Raw genomic sequence first — 20,074 nt, 5'->3', positions numbered from 1 at the left:
CCACAGTTCCTTGATGATTTAATCATCGGTGACGAGGCCGGATTTTCCTTGAACGCCATGGTGAATTCCCACAACGTAAGGGAGTATCAGCCACGTGGACAAAAACCTGTTGATTTTGACTACCAACGAAATAACGACAGGCACAAACTGACAGTCTGGATTGGTTTGCTTGGAAATGGGTCAATCATTGGCCCCTTCTTCTTCAGGAACAACATCAATGGTGATGAATACCTGCACATGATTAATGAAGATGTCGTGCCAGCCATAAATGATTTTCGTCGATATCGTCCTGGCAGAAGAAATGGACAGTTTAGGCGTGCCTGGTGGGCGCAAGATGGGGCACCACCGCACAGGAGAAGGATCGTGACTGAACGTCTCGCCGAATTGTTTGGCGATCGCGTCATCGCATTGAACCGGCCCGTCGAGTGGCCACCAAGATCGCCCGATCTTACCCCACTGGACTTTTTCTTGTGGGGCCATCTTAAGTCTAACAACAAATCACATGCCTAAACTTCCCTTCCACGTTGTTTGATTCTGGTTTAACCCTTGCACTTTTGTGCGCAAGCCAATTCAAATCTGATGAAAGTGAATAGCTAGTGTTCACTCATGCGGAACAGCTGAGGATTGAAATGGTGGCAATTAAAGCATAAGACCTTGGTCCATCAATCATTAGTGACAGATTTTTGGAAAATTATAAAACATCCGTTTTTGATACATTTCTCTAAGTGTATACTTTTTGTATGTTTCTACTGCAAGGTGAGTTGCTGAGGTGTTGCCACTATGTGTGGTGTGTTGCGGTATAACCAGAGGTACATGTACCATGTACATTGTTTATGCTTTGACTAACATTCTAAACTTGTATTGGATGATATCCATGAAAAACACAACGCAGTATTCAGTGTTGTGGTTTCTACGTGTATGTTCCTACTGCAAGGTGAGTTGCTGAGGTGTTGCTGCTGTGTGTTGTGTTGCGGTATAACCAGAGGTACCATGTACATTGCTCATGCAATGTGGGGCGCTGTGGTCCAATGGTTACGGTGTTCGACTTGTGTGCCGTGGTACACGGGTTCGAATCCTGACCGTGGGAACATGGTGCTTGTGCTCTTGAGCAAGGCACTTTACCATTATTGCTTCGTTCTTCGGATGGGACGTTAAGCCGTAGGTCCCGTGCGTTGTGTAATGCACGTTAAAGAACCCAGTAACACTTGTCGCTAAGAGGAGGGGTTTGCCCCAGTGTTTCTGGCAGTGGCAGCAATTATGCGCCGCAGCACCTAGCAAAAAGGTGCTGCATAATGGGTCTCATAATGTTCATATACATGTACTTCATTTACCTGGCTTTGGTTGCATTCTCCCCAGCGCTTTGTATCCTCTGGCAAAAAGCGCTATATAAATACAGTTATTATTATTATTATTATTATTATTATCATGCTTTGACTGACATTCCAAACTTGTATTGGACGATATCCATGAAAAACACAACGTAGCATTCAGTGTTGTGGTTTCTACATGTACATGTATGTTCCTACTGCAAGGTGAGTTGCTGACGTGTTGCCACTGTGTGGTGTGTTGCGGCACAACATTACTTCTTTTCAGAACCACACATACTCACAAAAGAGATTTGTTCACATGGTGATACCGCAAAATTATCTTGTCTTAGTATCTTTCCACCATGCAAATCTCAACATTACTCATGCTTTGACTTACATTGCAAACTGGTATTGATATCCATGAAAATCACAATGTGACATTCAGTGTTGTGATGGCTATGTTCATATTGCAAACAAAAGTTGCTAAGATGTCTGTTACTTTAAGGTATGTTGTACACCAATACATGTACATTACTCGTACTTTGTCTGACATTCTAATCTTGTATTGGATGATCTCCATTTAAAAAACGTAACATTCAGTGTTGTGATGGCTGTGTTCCAAAATGCAAGTTGAGTTGCTGACATGTTGACACTTTGTTGTGTGTTGGGCCACAGCTATCAATCCCTGTACATTACTCATACCCTCAAACATTGTGTCAAAGGTCTAAAGATATTGAATGCTGATGAATACATAAGAAATTGGGACTCCAATAACGTCACAACCAGAAAGGATTATTTTTTTTTGTCCCAAAGTCTTGACCAGTCAATAAAACACAAACATCTGTTCACCAAAATCTGTTCATCTTACCTACATGTATTCATCATTGGCTTACAACTAATGAGCAATGACGGATATGTCTTGTCAATATATGCAGACAGACTTGTACAGTGGAACGTGGCTAGACCAAACACCGCTATACCGAACACCGCTATACCGAACATCGTCCTTGGCTCTTGATTTTTGTGTACATAACGTACTGAACATTGTTGTTGAAAAATATAAACAGAAAGTGACAAGTGGCTATCATTTCCCCAAGGAATAAAAGGGGCAGTACACCTTTTGCTGTAGGTAGTAAGCTCAAAAACTGTGTAATTATATACATGTAATTCAATAGCTGGCATGAGTTCAAAGAGTCGTCTTTCAGTATGTACATGTACATGTACCAGGGCATGCAGGGTGCAGTTCTGAAGCGCGCTATTTATTGAAAAGTATAGTACCATCGTACCAGCTTAAAATCGCTATACCGAACGATCGCTATTACAAACAATTTGTGTGGATCCTGCGGTGTTCGTTATAGTGGCGTTCCACTGTATTAAGCAAAGTGATTTGTAAATCTAACACATATAATTCTTCGTGAAAAAAAGAAAAAAAAGAAGAAGAAAACAAGTAAAACTGCTGCAAACTGCTTACTGACTGGATGGACCTGAAATATATAAATCTTAAAATTACTGTGGCCTGACGTTGCGAACTTAGCAAGTTCTTCTTCAGAGGCTAAAACATAATTCTTCGTTACTCTCCAGCTTCAAGGAATATGACGGATTGGTGGCTGTCCTATTGGGTCAGTCACACCCACAGCTCTGTTCCGATCAATGCAAGCTCCAGCCCTGGTGTTCTTCTGCAGGGAGGCATTATTAGGTTAGTGTATTTTTAATACTGCAGTGCGGTTGAGGATCATGCAGTCTGGGAAAGTTCTGGGGAATATATGTGAGGGGCTCCCTCAGGTTCAATATGATAAAAGGGAAAAATCTAAAACAATTTCAAAATTGTAAAACATATTCAAAAATACTTTAATTTGTAAGATGGAATTTTGCGTCGGGGTGATATAAATCAAACTAGGTTTTGCCCCTCACCGACGTTTAAACACTGTATACTCAGTGTGTTACATCTTATAATAGTTTATGCGGTACCTGCTGCTATGTACATCAGATTCGAACCAGCCAACTGATCCCGTTAGCTCGGTGGTCGAGTGGTAAGACGTCTGCACTAGAAAGCAGGAGGTCGTGGGTTCGAGTCCCACCCAAATGTTTTTTTTCCCAACTTTCACTTGGGAGGTAACACACTGAGTATACAGTGTTTAAAACGTCGGTGAAGGGCAAAAACCTAGTTTGATTTACTTTACTTTGTTTACTTTGTAGTTGAGTACGTCACAAGTTGGGTTACAAGTAAATCACAAGTCAGTGCACAAGACTGTTGTCCCAAATCATTTTAAAGTCATGCGACTTGACTTATAAATCTGAATGACTTGTGATTGAGTTTCGATGGACTTTTGAGGACTTATTGAGACGCACTGGTAAACAGCAACATTTTCAGGGTTCTTTACAATGTACATCTCTCGGGATAGGAGTAGGTTTCTAGATTTGTTGAACAAGAAAGTTGGGAGGGGATTGTGAATTAAAGTTAACATAATTTTGCAGGGGAAATAAGGCCAAAAAAGTCTCCGGTTTCTGGTATGGAGCTTGCCCCAAAAGTGGTGCGGTGAAGCGTCTTTTTTAAATTTATTTTTTACTTTTTTTTCCTTCAAATGTCGGCTGATGACTGCAAATGGTGCCCGACTAAATTTAGTGCAAAATGTATTGGAGCCCAGAGAGGCCACATAAAGCTTATACTCGATCGTAACCCCATCTAAAAACACGTTAAAATTGTGCAGCAGCAGGATTCCAGTCAAACCAGTGAGTATGGCAGTTTTTGAGACATCATCTTACATTGAAAAGTTTTTTTTAAAATTTTGCCGACGCGCGCGCGCATACCAGAAACCGGAGACTTTTTTTGGGGGGGGGGGCGCCTAAAGGGACATTTGCAATATGTTCAAGTCCTTTCTACATGCTGTGTTACCGAGTGAGCGGGTAGTAGTGCATATATTTGCCACTTTCCAAGATTTTTAAAACTAATTTGTCGCTTACAAAACTCCAGTTTACCTAACTCTTTTTCCTCTACTTGCCTACAAGGGAACGGAATAGTGTTATGGAACTTCCTTGGACCAGGACGAACCTGACTAGCGGTGACAATCTTGTATTCTACCTGGGCATCTATGGTGGCATAGTAGGAGCAAACAGCATCTTCACTTTGTTCAGAGCCTTCCTGTTTGCTTATGGCGGCCTGTGTGCTACCAGAGTCGTGCACAAGAAACTCTTGGCCAGCATTTTTAAGGTAAAAAAAAGAATATCGGAAATCAACTGAAGCAAATTGAAGTGGATTATATTAAGTTTGAAAGTCTAAATCCTGTTTAAGTCAGTTTTCATCTAATGGAATTTGGCTAGGTATATACAGGGTGGATAAAAAAAAAAAACGAAACCGAGATATTATTGCTTTTTGAAACAGAAGTAGGGCACATGTGAATCAAATGGAGATATCCTCTGTTAGGATTGAATCTCCTCTTTAAAATGACACCCTGATCATGTCCTTACATTCACGGTTGACTGAGCAGTGACCAATTTTATGAAAGGGTCTATTTAGAGAACTGCGCCACTTTTTCCATTGTGGTTTTTGTTGTGTCATTTGTCACAGAGTGAAAGTCTATGGTTGCCAATGGGAAAAAAGAGATCTCACCATGAAAAGTGGCGCAAGTCTCTAAATAGACCCTTTCATAAAATTGCTCACTGCTCAGTCAACCGTGAATGTAATGACATGACCAGGGTGTCATTTTAAAGAGGAGATTCAACCCTAACAGAGGATATCATCCTTTGATTCACATGTGCCTAACTTCTGTTCCAATAAGCAATGATATCTCGGTTTTGGTTTTTTTTATCCACCCTGTATAATACCTATATGTTTGAACAAAGAGTTGTAGCAGGATTTGAACCAGGAATACCATAGAGGTGCTCTACCAACTGAGCTGTCCAGCCCCATGTTGGTGGTATCCCAATTTGTCATTGTCTTTGTTCAAGGGGCGCTCGTCAGAAGCCATAAACCAGTATGAGCACATCACTGTTCCTTTAAAAGGACTTGTGCCTTTGTTTCATTTTATGATATAATAATAATAATTTGGGAGGCTAATCATCCTTACTCGCAGCTGGTATGCTGAATTGCGAAGGACGCGGCTACAACGTGGTCGGGCCGCTGGCACGTAAAGGCGCCTATGGCTGCCGGCCACATCGACCCATATATGACCACGGAGCACAGCCTGAGAACGAAAGTGTTTTTTGGTTTATTTTGGTTTATTTGATTTCAAAAACAAGCTCGATCGGATCTCGGAAGCTGCGGGCCAACGAATGCGTGTTCATGCACGAGTCATGTGATTGTGCCATGTTATTGCTGGAAGGAGTAGTGTTTTGAGTTAAAAACTCAGGTTTTTGACCCCAGTGACCCGACACCAGTTTGGTCATGTGACATGTTGGGGCTGGGCTACTGACACTTTTGACAAAGTTTGGTTGAAATCGGTCAAAATATGTAGGAGCAGTAGACAATGTCAACGTGTGTTACTAACAAAATAACTATTAACTAACTAACTAACTAACTAACTGAGGAACAGAGACACAGGATGACTTGTTAAGCTGCCTTCCAGCATGTCCAGCAGCTAAAAAAAACTGCTATGAAGAAACTTTTGAAAATTAAGACATTGATTTGTAAAATCACCCAGCAGATACATCTTGCAGAGATGCCACTTTTCCGGTTTTAACCGGAATTCTGTTTTTTAAAAAAAATCTCACAAAATTCCGGTTTTTCCGGCTGTCAAATTAACCAGAAAAAGAGAAGAAAAACTGTGGAAATGCGTTGATTTTTACCTCGATTTAGTACATTTAGGCGCACGCATGGCACAACATTGTTCGTTGAAGAAGTCTTAAACACAGTCATTGTGTATGTTGTTGCCGAGCCTGTGTGCGATACAAGCGGCCAACATACATGTACTTGCACGCAGTATACAACGGCGCCTCGCGCGTGCTTCACCGCGTGCGGGCGTGTTGTGTGCTAAGCACACATAGCATTCAGCCTGAAAATCAAGTCTATCATTTCAGCTATCGGTGGTTTCCGATCGCAGTGATTTATGTGAATACAAAAAATGCGGGTACCAACCATGTTTTCGTTGAGCCCATCGCGTAGTGCAAGGATCATGTACACCGACAGCAGTGTTGTGGAATCGTGCATGTTTCGTGTCGAATATTACGTTGGAAATTTGGGTAGGCAGAATAAATATTAGGAATATGGAAAAAGTCAAAGTGATTGAACGAACCAACAGCTTTAAAGGCCATAGAAGCAAAATTTAAAAATAAACAGAACTTGGCTTGGCTACAAGATAAAGATGGCAACAGGGACTTTGTGTCGGACACGGAGTGGCTTTTTCACACACACAAAAGTTCCGGTTTTTTTTGAAGCAGACCCAGTTCCTTTTTTTTCAAGCAGACCCTGTGGCATCTCTGATCTTGTGATTTCAAGACTTCGGGATTTTCAAGTATTGTCTAGTGTTTGAGTTGTCCTGAACAGTGTCCGATCTTTTGTCAATTATTTTAATGTCAGACGAGGTAAAAACAAACTACTTTAAACATGTGCGTAGGAGTGGAGTCAGGGGATCGCCCAACTTTTTTCTCCAGTTCCTGTCTGCGAATATACCATGAACATACCTTGTTTCACCCAACTATCTCAACACGTGTTCAGAAAATGAATCACCAGTCAACTTTTGATTCATTTTGTCTGGTTTTCATGATAAAGCTTTTCAAAATTTACCCAGAACTTAAAAGGATTAAATATTGACATCTAAAAAACTATCTCAACAAGTGAGTTGAGTCATTTTTGCAGAGCAGGTCATATTTGCATCAAGTCTGTTTATCAATTTTACACCATACATGGGATGAATACATGGGATGAACTCATGAAACATAATCGTTGAGATGTGGAAAAATCATTGACGTAGTCTATAGACTACCTTATTTGAACCGTTTACTGCGATACTTTCATTGCAGGCCCCTGTCTCTTTCTTTGACACGACGCCCATTGGCCGCATCATCAATCGTTTCTCCTCTGACGTTTACACCATCGACAACGATCTCCCGTTTGTCTTCAACATCTTCCTGGCATCTCTCTTCAGCACAGTGGGAGCCTTTGCTTTAGTCTGTTATGGTCTGCCCTGGTTTGCCATCGTGCTGCTCCCAATGTTTATACTCTACATCTACATCCAGGTACCAAATAAAAACCCTCTTGATCAAGTTTTGTCTTTTGTTGTAACATTTTTACAAATATTTCTTATGCTTATGAATATCATTGTTATTTTGTGAGACCTGTTAGTAATATTTATTATTAAGGTTATTTGGGGACATTCCCATAGACTTGTGCACAAAATATTTCCATCTTAATGTCAGCTTACACCAATTATTTTGTATATGCCAACCCACCTGATGTGTCTAATCTTAATTTTAGCCAATCTGTATATATGCTATAACCTGGGGAGGGGGCTCCTCAGTGCCAGGCATGCAACTTTTCCTCGGATTCACTGATTTCCTTGTTGTTTACTTCTCATGAATGCCATTACAAATTGAAAAATACTGTACAAAGTCTTGTATGGATATGAGTTTCCTTGTTTTTTTTCCTGAAATCCCAGTTGCATGCCTATACTCTTCTGGTTATCGCCGCTCCTAATTTTTATGTTATGTTCAGTATTTGTAGTCATTCGTTTCTGCTAACTGTTTGTAATATTGTGATCTCTGTGTGTTTTATTATTACTCTATTTTTTTTGGGGGGGGGGGTCAAATGTTGTTATTGCATTATTTTACACAATGTACATACACAAGTGTGCTTGATGTGTCTTATCTTAATTTCAACAAATTTGTCTCCTTTTTATTTTCTGCAACCACTGTGCAATTCAGCTTTCTGGCTGCAAACATGTGGCACTAAACAAATAGTACTTATAATAAATACTAATAATAACAATAATTTGTAGCCACAGTTCACAGCGAATGGAGGCTTAGTGATACAAAGTTTTGTTGTGGAGACAACAACATGGAAATTGTAATATCGGACTCAAAGTTGAGGTCTGTTGGCTACTTTAACAATATAACTGTTCGGTCTTTTTTGTTGAATAGAATGGCAGAATGTCAAAAAAATGCCTAGTTTCATTTTTTCCCGCAATAAATTGGAAACTAATTATTTTGTTGATACATCACTTCATCATTACTTACCTTTGTTTGTTCATCAGAACTACTACAGGAAGACTTCTCGTGAATTGAGGAGGATTGAAAGTGTGACAATGTCTCCAGTCTATGCCCACTTCTCAGAGACCTTGGCAGGGCTGCCAACCATCAGGGCACTGAGAGCCACTGAAAGGTAGGTCACCCAAAAACAGGAAGGTTTCTGTTATTTTTCCTGCAATATATCTGGGACGTGCTGTCCTGCCTTCAGATTTAGAACTTTGCAGTTATCTCTGGCCCTGTTGATGTACAGTAAACTCCGGCTAAACCAACATCGTAAAACTTGTCAAATCGCTCAAGTCGGCCGTCTGACTTAAGTCCCGATTGTCCGTAATGCATTTCCATTGAATTTTTTTTATTTCTAAGTCGGCTGGTATAAGTAGCCATTTCGCTCAAGTCGTCGTGTTGTTCTCGGTCCCCTTTCCATAAAAAGCATTACAAAATCCCAAGTGTAAGTCGGCATTCAACAAATCACACATTGGCATCGACTTCCTGTTCTGTTCCTGTTCCAAGCATCGGTGTCGCAAAAGGGTGTCCTACTAATATACTGCATGCAATGTACATCGCATGTATCATGAGCATATCAATACCTCTAGGCTGTACGCATGCGCTCTGTCCATTTTGGGGGTCGTCTTATTGAATGACTGGTGCTGCTGTCAATGCGCGCGTGATATATTCCGGACCACGCACGCATTTTATTTGTTAATGTGCACGTACATTACGGTCGTTAGTGATCTCCACTATCAATACCCCAAACGTGATGATACAATTTGAGGATTAATTTGCTGGATTCTACTCAAGCATTAAAAAGATAAACCAGATAAAATCGAAGCCAATTAGTGCAATGAATCATGTGTGCAATAAGGCCATTCATGTAAGTCGGCAAAATGACGACTTACAGCAGATGTCGGCATTCGCGTAAGTCGTCACAAATTCTTGGGTCCCGAGAGTGCCGACTTAGCCGGAGTTTACTGTACATTCGAAGTATGTGGGATCTAACAACCAATCACGTGTAACAGAATTTGGAAGTGGAATATCAAGTCCATTCCATTTAGCTATTTTCGATGGATATACATGTGCGACACTTTCAGATGTGGTCAGTGGAGATCGAAGATGGTATGTTTGCTTGACACTGATGTTTGTTGAAAAAAATAATAAGCAGATAACCTTCCTACTCAAGTCGCATTGTTGTTTTGTACCGAGGTATATGTGAGTGACCAGTCGTTGCTTCAAGTCGCACTTTTTAAGAGTTGAGATATTTATGTATCCGGATTCTGCAGAACAAGAGCTATACAACATTAAGGGGTACCGAGTTCACTAGCGGAAATATAGACCACCTACTTACTTGAAGTTGTAATACGGATTCCTGAGAAAATGGCATTTAAATATTTTGCAGTTGTGTTACAGTAACTGAACAGTCAACTAATAAATGAGATGAAAATAGGTTTTTAGATGTTTGATGGAACAAAGAAATTGGAAAAAGGTATAAGGTTTAACCTAAAAACAAAAAATCAACCACCGGCCCCTTCATATTTTGGCTTTACCCCACTGTACTGCAAAAAGGCAATTTTCAATTTGAGCTCATTTCGTGGTGACAGGTCACATATTTCAAATCATTGTTTGTTTTTGTTTTTGTTGACCTTCAGGTTTCGTTTGGAGAATGCCTCCAAGTTGGAGACCAATCAGAGGGTGCGTTTCTGCAGCTTTGCCGTGACATGCTGGCTGTCAGTCTGCCTGCAGATGCTAGGCGTTGGGATCATTACTGCTGTAGCAGTTATATCTGTCTTGGAGCATAGATTTCAGACCGTTAGTCCAGGTACGCACTGATGATAAGCCTAATGGGCTGGGAAGATTATATTAAAGGTATAGTCCATCATTTGTAATTTGTGCATTTTGTTCGTTTGAAGCAACAAAAATGCTCAAGATGTAAAGAAGGGCACTGAACAACTAACCTGATGGAGTTTCAGCTCAGCTTTAGCTGTATATTCCGAGAAAAACAGCATTCTAGGATCTCAATTTCAAATCAAAAGTTGCTGAATCATGTTTTAAATTGGGCCTGAATTCAGCATCCGAGACACATTCTCACTGAGCCGATTGCAGCTACGCGATATCGCGCACTGATCAGACGAATTAAAGCAACCGCGCGCGCGTGTGCGTCGTGCCAATGCTTGCGCGTGCTTCGCCGAATAACAAAACGAACTACTAATTGGAATTTCCTACGGGCCTTCTTTTGTTGATTTCTTCAATATGACAGCTTGCCAGAAAGAATAATGTCACTGGGAGTTTAGTCCCCTTACTATCTTTTACTTTTTGGATAGCTGCAAATGATGGCCTCTGGCTTTAACCTGAACACTCCCAGACACAATGTACTTCAATATCCATCAACAGGTTTGGGAGGATTTTATGAGGAAGGTTAGAGCAAGGCCAATATACTTTACACAAGACTGGATGCCCCTTAGTTTTAGGTACAAATGTACATGTACTGATTCTTGTCTTGATGTAAATTATGTGGAATCACTGAAGACTCCCAACAAAAGTTCCAATGGAGTTATAGTCGAAGTGTAACAATTACACACTTTTGGTTCATTACCGACATCATTTCAGATAATTTTTACCCTTATGATACTCATGTATTATATGGGATACCCTACTTGCTTCACCTGTTATTCAGTTCAAACAGAGGTTGACATATGGTGTAAATAGATTTTATGTTCCGAAGAGGAATGTTTTTTTTTAAGAGTGATTCTTGAAAAGAAAACCTCAGTAGAAATTAAAAGTTCTATATGGGATTTTTCATTCATTTTTTACAGGGAACATGTAAAACACACACAATCTAGTGAAGTTAATACAAAACAAGTAAATTGACAAACGAAGATAAGAAACAAGTAAGCTAGGCAAAGAAACTTACGCAAACAGAAAAATAGCATGAGCATGATATAACACCCCAGAGGGATTGCCAAAGTGCGAATTGAATCACACTCGGGATACAATATTAACCAGTTCGCGCCGGATGACGTGTATACACACAAAGGTTTTGCGGTATTAGGAACGGATGACAGATAAACACGCAGGGAGCGAGGCTGCGTCAGCGACCCGCTGGCTTGAGGTCGAGTGTAAAGTAATCCTGCGCCTCATTCCATTCTTGTCAAAATAATCCCGGTGCGAACTGGTTAATTATGCATGCACAATGTTTGTCGGAAAATGGCTGCACACTCATTCAGAGAATTTTATGAATTATGTGTGTTTCTGTGCAGGTTTGGTTGGGTTGGCCATCTCTTACACCCTGTCCATTAGCTCCTTGCTTCAATCCATGATCACAACTTTCACTGACACAGAGAAGAACATGGTCAGTATGGAGAGAGCTCAGCAGTATATCACAGGCCTACCCACGGAGCAGCAGCATGGAATGTACAAGGTAAATTGATTGTGTGGTCAGGACACCTGTTATACCTGTGAGTCATGCATATAATAGCATAAAAAGTCTTTGGACTCCAGGCATAAGAGGTATAAAATGGCACATTGTGATATCTCACAAGAGTTCTAGTGTGAGGTAAGGATGTGACGTTTACCAATTGAAGGTTTAAATGAAAACAATTTTAAATCCGTTTATAAATTTTTCCAAAACATTTAAAGGAAACCTGCATTATAAAAAAGGGACCTGCGTTCACGCGATTTGAGTTAAACCTACATAGCACAAGTAATTAACGATGTTTTCAAACCTATTTAATTTACAAAACCTTATAAGCACCACAGTACTTGATTACGTTAGCGGTACACATTGTTAAGTTTCAAAAACTTCAAAGATTTTTTAATGACTGACATTGTTGATTTATCTTGTCAATCATGCCGATCTGCAGACATAATGGGCAAGTGTCAACCTTTGTAAATGGCTAAACGTATAAAAGTTTAAACGGTTCTTCAAATATTTGCTAAACGTTTGCAAACTTAAACGCAAAGACGTTTTGCAGTGCAGTTAATTGGACTTGCTTGAAGTACATGTACATGTAGTGTTTTTCATAGAGTCTTCCATGATGCACCATGTTAGACTCATGTGCTGTGGTACGTGAGTTCGAACCCTTACAGGGAACATGGTGCTTGTGTTCACGGGCAAGACACTTTACTACAATTGCCTCTCTCCACCCAGGAGTATGAATGGTTACCTGTGAGGGTAAAGATCAGGTTGCGCTTATCTTGAGCTGCTGCAGAAAAATGGCATCGTGTCCTGATGAACAGGTGTAATAATTGTGAAGGGCTTTAGCTCCCTCGGTATAAAGCGCTAGATATAAGCACGTCATTATCATTATCATAACAATAGCAACAAGTAAAATAAGGGCCACTCAATTCCAAAACCTGAGTATTCTCACTGAAGACTCTCAGCTCAATCCTGAAGTTTGGATTCACATTTGCTGTTATTGCTAGTTTTATTTATGATAGCGTAATTCCTCATGTTTACACATAGGCACCACCTTCCTGGCCCCAGCATGGTCAAGTGTCCTTCAAGAATATCTCCTTTGCCTATCGACCAAACCTCCCGAATGCGCTGGATGGAGTGACCTTTGACATACAACCCTCAGAGAAGCTTGGCATTGTGGGAAGGACAGGATCTGGGAAGTCGTCACTATTACTGGTCCTGTTTAGAATGGTGGAAATACAAGGTGGTCAGGTGACTGTCGATGGAGTCGATTCAGCACACTTGTCGCTGGAGGAGCTCAGGTAAGAGGAGATTGGACACCAGACTCTGCTGTGAAGGTAGCAGACCAGTAAATAAACTTCCATAGACCCCAATGGTAAATGCTCCCACTTCAGAAATTCGGGAAAAATACTCACAACTCTCCAAGGAGTTCGAGACACACATCAAATTAAAGCTTATTTCATCATCTTTCATTTTCTTTTCAATTTTCGGGGGGTCAACTGATGACTTTTAGGAGAGATTTCCATCTGAAGATGATCACCCCTGAAAATAGTCCTGAAGCCCATCGCCATTTTGAAAAACGATGCCTACACTCCATTGCAAAATAGAGCACTTTTAGGGTCCAAATTACATCCAAATTACACAGAACTGCAAGTTCCCAATCCTATGCACGGCTTCCACCCAAATTTTTTACAAACCCTCAAGTTCATGGCCCACAGCATGCTCAAATACTGAAGATTTTGAGGGCATGCAAATCGTGATTTGGCCGGCGTAGGCAATTTCAGACCAATTTACTGGTCTGCACCCTCTAAGAAGTCATTCCCAATCAAAGTAACTTGTACACTTAATCAAAGGAACAACTACCGTAACAACCTCCTAGATGGCCACTACGCATAAGAGTTGATGTATGTCATAGAGCTATATTAAACTACCAGAGTGCTAACTCGTCATTCTGCACGCGGAGACGCTTTGAAGCCGTCCTGGGCGCAGACATTTTGAATTCATGTACGTGTTCGTAGAACATAATGAAATTAGATGGATTGAATTTTGAAAGTGTACTCTACATGCAACGCGAAAGAAGAACATACGCAAACAACTTAAGCGTGTCATTGACGGTTAAAAAAACGTGACGGCAAAAAGCATCTGCAGCAAATACGCGCACGCGATGCGCTGTTTGCGTAGAGCAACATGACACGCTCATTTGCTGATCATGCGTTTCGGTTTTGGCGTACTGGCTTTGATAACGCACCGGTATGGAATACAAACGCAGATATGCAAATGACCGTACAAAAGCCTTACAAAATTTCTAGGTCTCCATAGGTTTGTGCACAAACATGGATGCACCCAGCAGGCATTACTTTGTACACGAAGTAAGCGCTCTAGTAATTTAATATAGCTCTATGATGTATGTATACCCTTGTGTTACAACTTCTTCTTTTTTTCTTTCTCCTAATGTCAGATCCAAGCTTGCCATCATACCCCAAGATCCCTTCCTCTTCATCGGCTCAATCAAGGAAAACCTGGACCCAACGGGACAATTCTCAGATGCTGATCTCTGGTCAGTGCTGGAGAAATGTCACCTGAAGTCTGCGGTTCAGAGCCTGGGAGGTTTAGAGGCTCAAGCCGGGGAGAAAGGCCGCAAGTTTTCAGTTGGTCAAAGACAGCTGGTGTGCTTAGCCAGAGCCATGCTGACCGGTGCTAAGGTGAGAAGTGAAATGGAGAGAAAGTAACAAAGTGATTTCATTTGATTCAGTTAGAATGAACTATGAACTGTCGCAAAACTGCCCTAGTCAGCACCTGGTTTGGCAGTATGTTGATGGGCTCAGCACTGTGCATTACAATCAACTGCCTTAAGACGCCCCAATTTTGATTGAGTACTGCACAGTGTTGGAATTTGAAGGATTTGATGCTTCTGTTTTAAGAGAAGGGTTGGAGATGGATTCACAGATGTTTTGTGATGGCAGAATTCAGACAAAGCTTACTTTTAAACTATTCCCCCAATCTAATGCAAATAATTCTGTAACACATTTCCTCTTAGGTTTCCCATCAATCCAGTCACAGTTTATTCTGAAAGATTGTTTGATATACAGGCAGGACAAAATGGCCCTTACACTAGACCATCCTGTCAACAGCAGGCATGTCTCATTATTCTCCGAATCTGAATAATATAATTTACAAGGCATTTGTCTGGAAAAGTTGAACCAACTTGTCATGCCGTGAATCCTCTTATACCAGAATACCCGAGTAAAGTAGTAAAGTAAAGTCTGTCGCGAGCTCATCAGGCCGGCGTTTATCTCCGGTTTCAGTAGCATGAAACGACTGAGAATATTTCTACTCCCCCTGGATGGGATGCTAGTCCATCGCAGGTTACTCCCCAGTTAATGCCGGTGATGCTGGTACCCATTTATACTCCTGGGTGGAGAGGGGCAAGTGGGGGTGAAGTGGCTTGCCCAAGGACACAACATATGACCAGCAGCTCGATTCGAACCCCAGATCCTCTGATCATGAGTCACGAACCCTAACCACTAAGCCACACACTCCCCACTAATACCCAAGTATAGGGCTTATATTCGGGTTTTCGCCGGAGTTGGTACCAGGATTTCAAGCCTCTCTTATCTCAAGCTGTAATCCCCTTGGGGGAATTTAGTACCGGATGAATGCCCAACAGCAGCAGGGAACGATTAGTATCCTAGACTGAATGATGTGTGGGACATGCCTATATCTTTTTAATACATGCAGATTTTCAAAAATTTAACAGCCAATGTAATATTTGTTTTATCAAGTAATGAAATCATCTATTATTTTTGTAATTGTTGAAAATGGTGCATGAACAATGGAAATTCTGAATTGTGGGAATCTATATCCACACCTGCAGTGTGCATACATGGTGTATGTGTGTACGTCTATTCCTTCCTCCATGGTTCTACATAACCCCCGAGGACTGACACACAAAGGGAGAACAACAGATCCTTTCAGTCCTATCAGGCTTTGGGTCCTTTGTTGAAAAGGGTCCTCCATCATACGGTTGTGTGCTTAGTCTAAGGGAGAGTGTTATTTTACAGGGACAAAGGGAAACACAAAGCATTGCCCTTGAGAGTATAGTAAAACACGACTGTTTGTACAGACACACCCTCTTGTTTTACTATACTCCTAAGGACAATGCTTTGTTGTGTTTCCCTTTGTCTTTAAATATAACATTCTACCATAGACTAAGCACACAAACCTACTACCGAGGACTGTTTTGAACAAAAGACCCAACGCCCGAGGACTAAAAGGATCTGTTGTTCTCCCGTTGTGTGTCGGTCCTCAGGGGTTATGTAGAACACGTACAAATGTACATCCAGAGTTTGTCACTGGCCACCTGTGGTTTTGGCCATTTGCTTGACGGGATTTACCAGATACTGTTACAGTGGGCTGGATAAAAGATAACAATGAAATACAGTAAACTCCGGCAAAGTCGGAATTCTCGAGACCCGAGAATTTGTGACGACTTAGGCGAATGCCGACATCTGCTGTAAGTCGTCATTTTGCCAACTTTCATGAATGGCCTTTTGCACACAAGATTCATTGCGCTAATTGGCTTTGATTTACCCTGGTTTATCTCCTTAATGCTTGAGTTGAATCCAGCAAAATAATCCTCAAATTGTATCATCACGTTTGGAGTATTGATAGTGGAGACCACGACGCATATGTACGTGCAAAGTAACGAATTAAATGCGTTCGTGGTCGCGGTATACAATGTATACCATGCACGCATTGACTGCAGCACTAGTCATTCAATAAGACGACCCCCAAAATGGACAGAGCGCATGCATATAGACTAGAGGGGGTATTGGTATTGATATGCTCACGATGCATATGCGATGTATGCAGTAGGACACCCTTTTTCGACACCCATACATTCAGCGATCATGATCCGTGCCAAACCACTTTTCACTCGAGACTAGAACCGCAGTACAGGAAGTCGATGCCAATGCGTGATTTGTTGAATGCCGACTTATGCAAAGGATTTTGTAATGCTTTTTATGGAAAGGGGACTGACAGTAACACGACGACTTGAGCGAAATGGCGACTTATAAAAGCCGACTTAGAAATAAAAAATTCAATGGAAATGCATAAGGGACAATCGGGACTTTATTCAGACGGCTGACTTGAGCGATTTGACGAGTTGTACGACGTCGGTTTAGCCGGAGTTTACTGTACTGGTATGGAAAGACCCTGGTTCTTGCCGAGTCAGGCATGCATTTTCCATAATCCTCTCTATCCCCTCTCTGTCTGCCCTAGGTCCTGTGTATTGATGAAGCCACGGCCAGCGTGGACATGGCAACGGATCGCCTCCTCCAGCAGACCATCCGGCAGGAGTTTGCGTCCAGCACCGTACTGACCATCGCTCACCGACTGGACACCATCATGGACAGTGACCGGGTGCTGGTCATGAGTGCTGGCCGGGTGGCTGAGCTGGCCAGCCCAGGGGAACTTCTAGAAGATCCTACCTCAGTGTTTTATGGCCTTGTTAATAGCGGTTCTAATTCAGCTGATAGGTTTGTATAATACAAGGATCCAATACTCAGGGTCAGTAAAATATTACAGTTACAGTATTTTATTTTCCTTTGAATATCCACCCAAGAATTTGTATCAGATTCTTATAATGCTGTATTTTTCTATTCATGAAATTGTCAAAATAACTTCAATCATTCTAAAAGCAATTAGGGCACCACTTGTATCCGGGTATTACCGTTTGATAATGTAATACAATGTAAACAAAATAATGGGATTATATTAACCCTTTACGCCCGTATTGTTCGGCCACGGACAGCTGCACTGTGAGTGGAATGTGTACATGCAGGCATTCGGCCATTGTCTATGAATGAATGCGGCTATGCAGCAGGAATGCGGCTACAGCAGTCCCCCAGATTATCTGCTTTCATCGAGCTGCGTCTATAGCCGTCATCTGGCATCAAAGGGTTTAGCAACTGTTTAAACAGTGGACCATTCTTGTGTTTGCAATTTTATACATTGATTAGATTCAGTGAACAATGGAAATTTTAATACATTTAAAGGAAAATGTTTACTTTTAATTTCTTGAATGAGAATCCATTTTATCTTTCATTAATAAGGGTTTCACCAAACAAAACTTTGCAAGTTAAAAAAGGGTCTTTCGAAATATATTCCCAATTTTATGTGAAAGTGAAACTGTGTCATTGTAGCTTTTTCATTGGTCAGGTCAGCAATGCCTGAAGTATTTTATTCGAGTCGACGAGGAAGGACAAAATTCCATATTAAAATTTACATCTCCCCCGGTACAGTGTTTCATTAAAAAAAGTCATAGATCCGTTTTTTCCACCTCTATTGTGGAGATGCACCCCTGTATTTTCCATGAGTGTTTTTGCACGCAATAGCTAGCTCTGAAAGTCCAAAGTTGATATGTTTTTAAATTCAGGGCCGTTAATCCTTCGTGTAAAGATATACCAGTTTCCGGTCATTCTTGTTTCAGTATGCATCCCTTTCAGTTTTTCTGATATGTACAGTGGACGATCACTTAGCATATTAATAACCCTCTAATTGAACATCTTCTGTTTTGTTCAGAGGCAGTTGTGGAAGCACCGATAAGCAATCTGGGCCCTGAAGTAGGTGCTATGTCTCCTATGCTATTTTCTCTTTTGCTAGAATTGACATCAACTTGATTTAGGCCATCTTTTAGGTCACCTATTCACATTTGTTAGCATGGCTTGTCGTCACTTATATATGAAGCCTGCTATCCGTGGTTTCGCATTCTAGTTGATATCAGCAAGGAATCCTATGTCTACAAGTCATGAACTTCTGTCCACCCCAAGTATGGTGTCTGACCTCCCCTACAGTGCCAGTTTATTAATCACCCAGGGGATGTATGTAACTTCGTTCCCAGACGTCGGAAGAAACTGTCAGAGTCACCTGTGATATCCAGCAAACACTTTGTCCATGGGTCTAAATGCCATCTACACAACAGTTCTCCACTACATTACCACCAACCAAACCAACTGGTATGTCTGTTTCAGGCTAGAAATCAGTTCCATGGGACCAAATGTTTAGACTGAGGCTCCTGACTGTGCCCTGATCAGTTGGCACTTGGTGCTTCCTTGGGCATGACTCCTCTCCACAATTACAGCAGAAATAATTTGTACATCGGTGATTTGTAGTCATTGCTGAGATGGAGACCATCCCTGCACCAAAGCCAGTCGTTCCTTTCCGGAAAGTCCTCGTTGATATCAAAATAAAACACAGTGTTTGCTACATCCTAACATACAAATACCATGCATGTTTAATAATTTGTATTTACTAAATCAGGTTTTTGTTTATATTTGCTTGAACAATTGAGTCGCTTTTTTTCTTGCCTTGCCACGCTCATTGAAGACTTTGGTCTCGATAAGTGCTACTCTTTCATTGAGGCAGGAAACGTAACTAAGGACTTCGGGGAATTTGTTTTTTTGAAGGTCAGCACATCCTGTTTACCTGCATTTGTGGAAGGAAAAAACAAACAGGAAGAAAGAAATGTAAATACATTTCAACTGTATAATTCCTTTTTTTTTTCTACATTTTCCCCATTGTTTGGGGATTTGGGGATTTATTTTGTCTTGGATCTATAAATCATGCAGACATTTTAAATATAACATTTAACTGTCAGGAGCCTTTGCAACACATCAAGAATCTGCTGCTGCTGTTCTGCTCCTTCCTTTGTTTCTTGTGTTTGTGTGGTGTGGTGTGGTGTCCGGTTGTTGTCCTCGTTTTCGGTCGGGGTATTCCCTCTCCTTGCCTGCCCGTGGTTTGTATCACGACAATGGTGGTCGCCGCCTTGGTTCCACCTGGCATGATCTAGGCTTATTTCAAACACAGTGGCGGAAAAATGATAACCGGTGGATAACTGGTGGATAACCGGTGGATAGAGAATGCAGGAGGTGATGTTGACACGTACAGTACATGTATGTACGTACACGTTCGTACGTTCACCGCATATTTCACCATTAGGTTTCGTGCACGTGATTATGTGTGTTCGTGGTTGCTATGCAGCGCGGTGTTAGCCGCTGGACATCCATTGTGAAACGTTTGGCACCAGTGGACCGGGAACCAGTTAGAAGTTTTTGAGTTTTTCATGTGTTGCCGATAGGTGGCGCCCTTGCCACAACCATTTGGAGATTTTCTTGAC

At 41.3% G+C, this 20,074-nt stretch overlaps 1 protein-coding gene across 1 annotated transcript in view; it reads left to right on the top strand.

Moving 5' to 3' along the window:
• LOC119740268 (multidrug resistance-associated protein 7-like) overlaps nucleotides 1–19,394 on the top strand; it is a 72,530-nt gene extending 53,136 nt beyond the window's left edge. The window contains exons 11-19 of the mRNA XM_038215529.1: nucleotides 2,889–3,003; nucleotides 4,314–4,515; nucleotides 7,263–7,478; nucleotides 8,492–8,619; nucleotides 10,130–10,299; nucleotides 11,738–11,898; nucleotides 12,943–13,196; nucleotides 14,354–14,597; nucleotides 17,179–19,394. Coding sequence (XP_038071457.1) covers nucleotides 2,889–3,003; nucleotides 4,314–4,515; nucleotides 7,263–7,478; nucleotides 8,492–8,619; nucleotides 10,130–10,299; nucleotides 11,738–11,898; nucleotides 12,943–13,196; nucleotides 14,354–14,597; nucleotides 17,179–17,445 — 1,757 coding nt within the window. The 3' untranslated portion in view covers nucleotides 17,446–19,394. The remainder of the gene's footprint in view (nucleotides 1–2,888; nucleotides 3,004–4,313; nucleotides 4,516–7,262; nucleotides 7,479–8,491; nucleotides 8,620–10,129; nucleotides 10,300–11,737; nucleotides 11,899–12,942; nucleotides 13,197–14,353; nucleotides 14,598–17,178) is intronic.
• The last annotated feature ends 680 nt before the right edge of the window (nucleotides 19,395–20,074 follow it).

Source organism: Patiria miniata, unplaced genomic scaffold, assembly GCF_015706575.1.
Source record: "Patiria miniata isolate m_02_andy unplaced genomic scaffold, ASM1570657v1 HiC_scaffold_5, whole genome shotgun sequence".
NCBI lineage: Eukaryota > Metazoa > Echinodermata > Asteroidea > Valvatida > Asterinidae > Patiria > Patiria miniata.
This window is presented reverse-complemented; position numbering and strand designations above follow the sequence as displayed.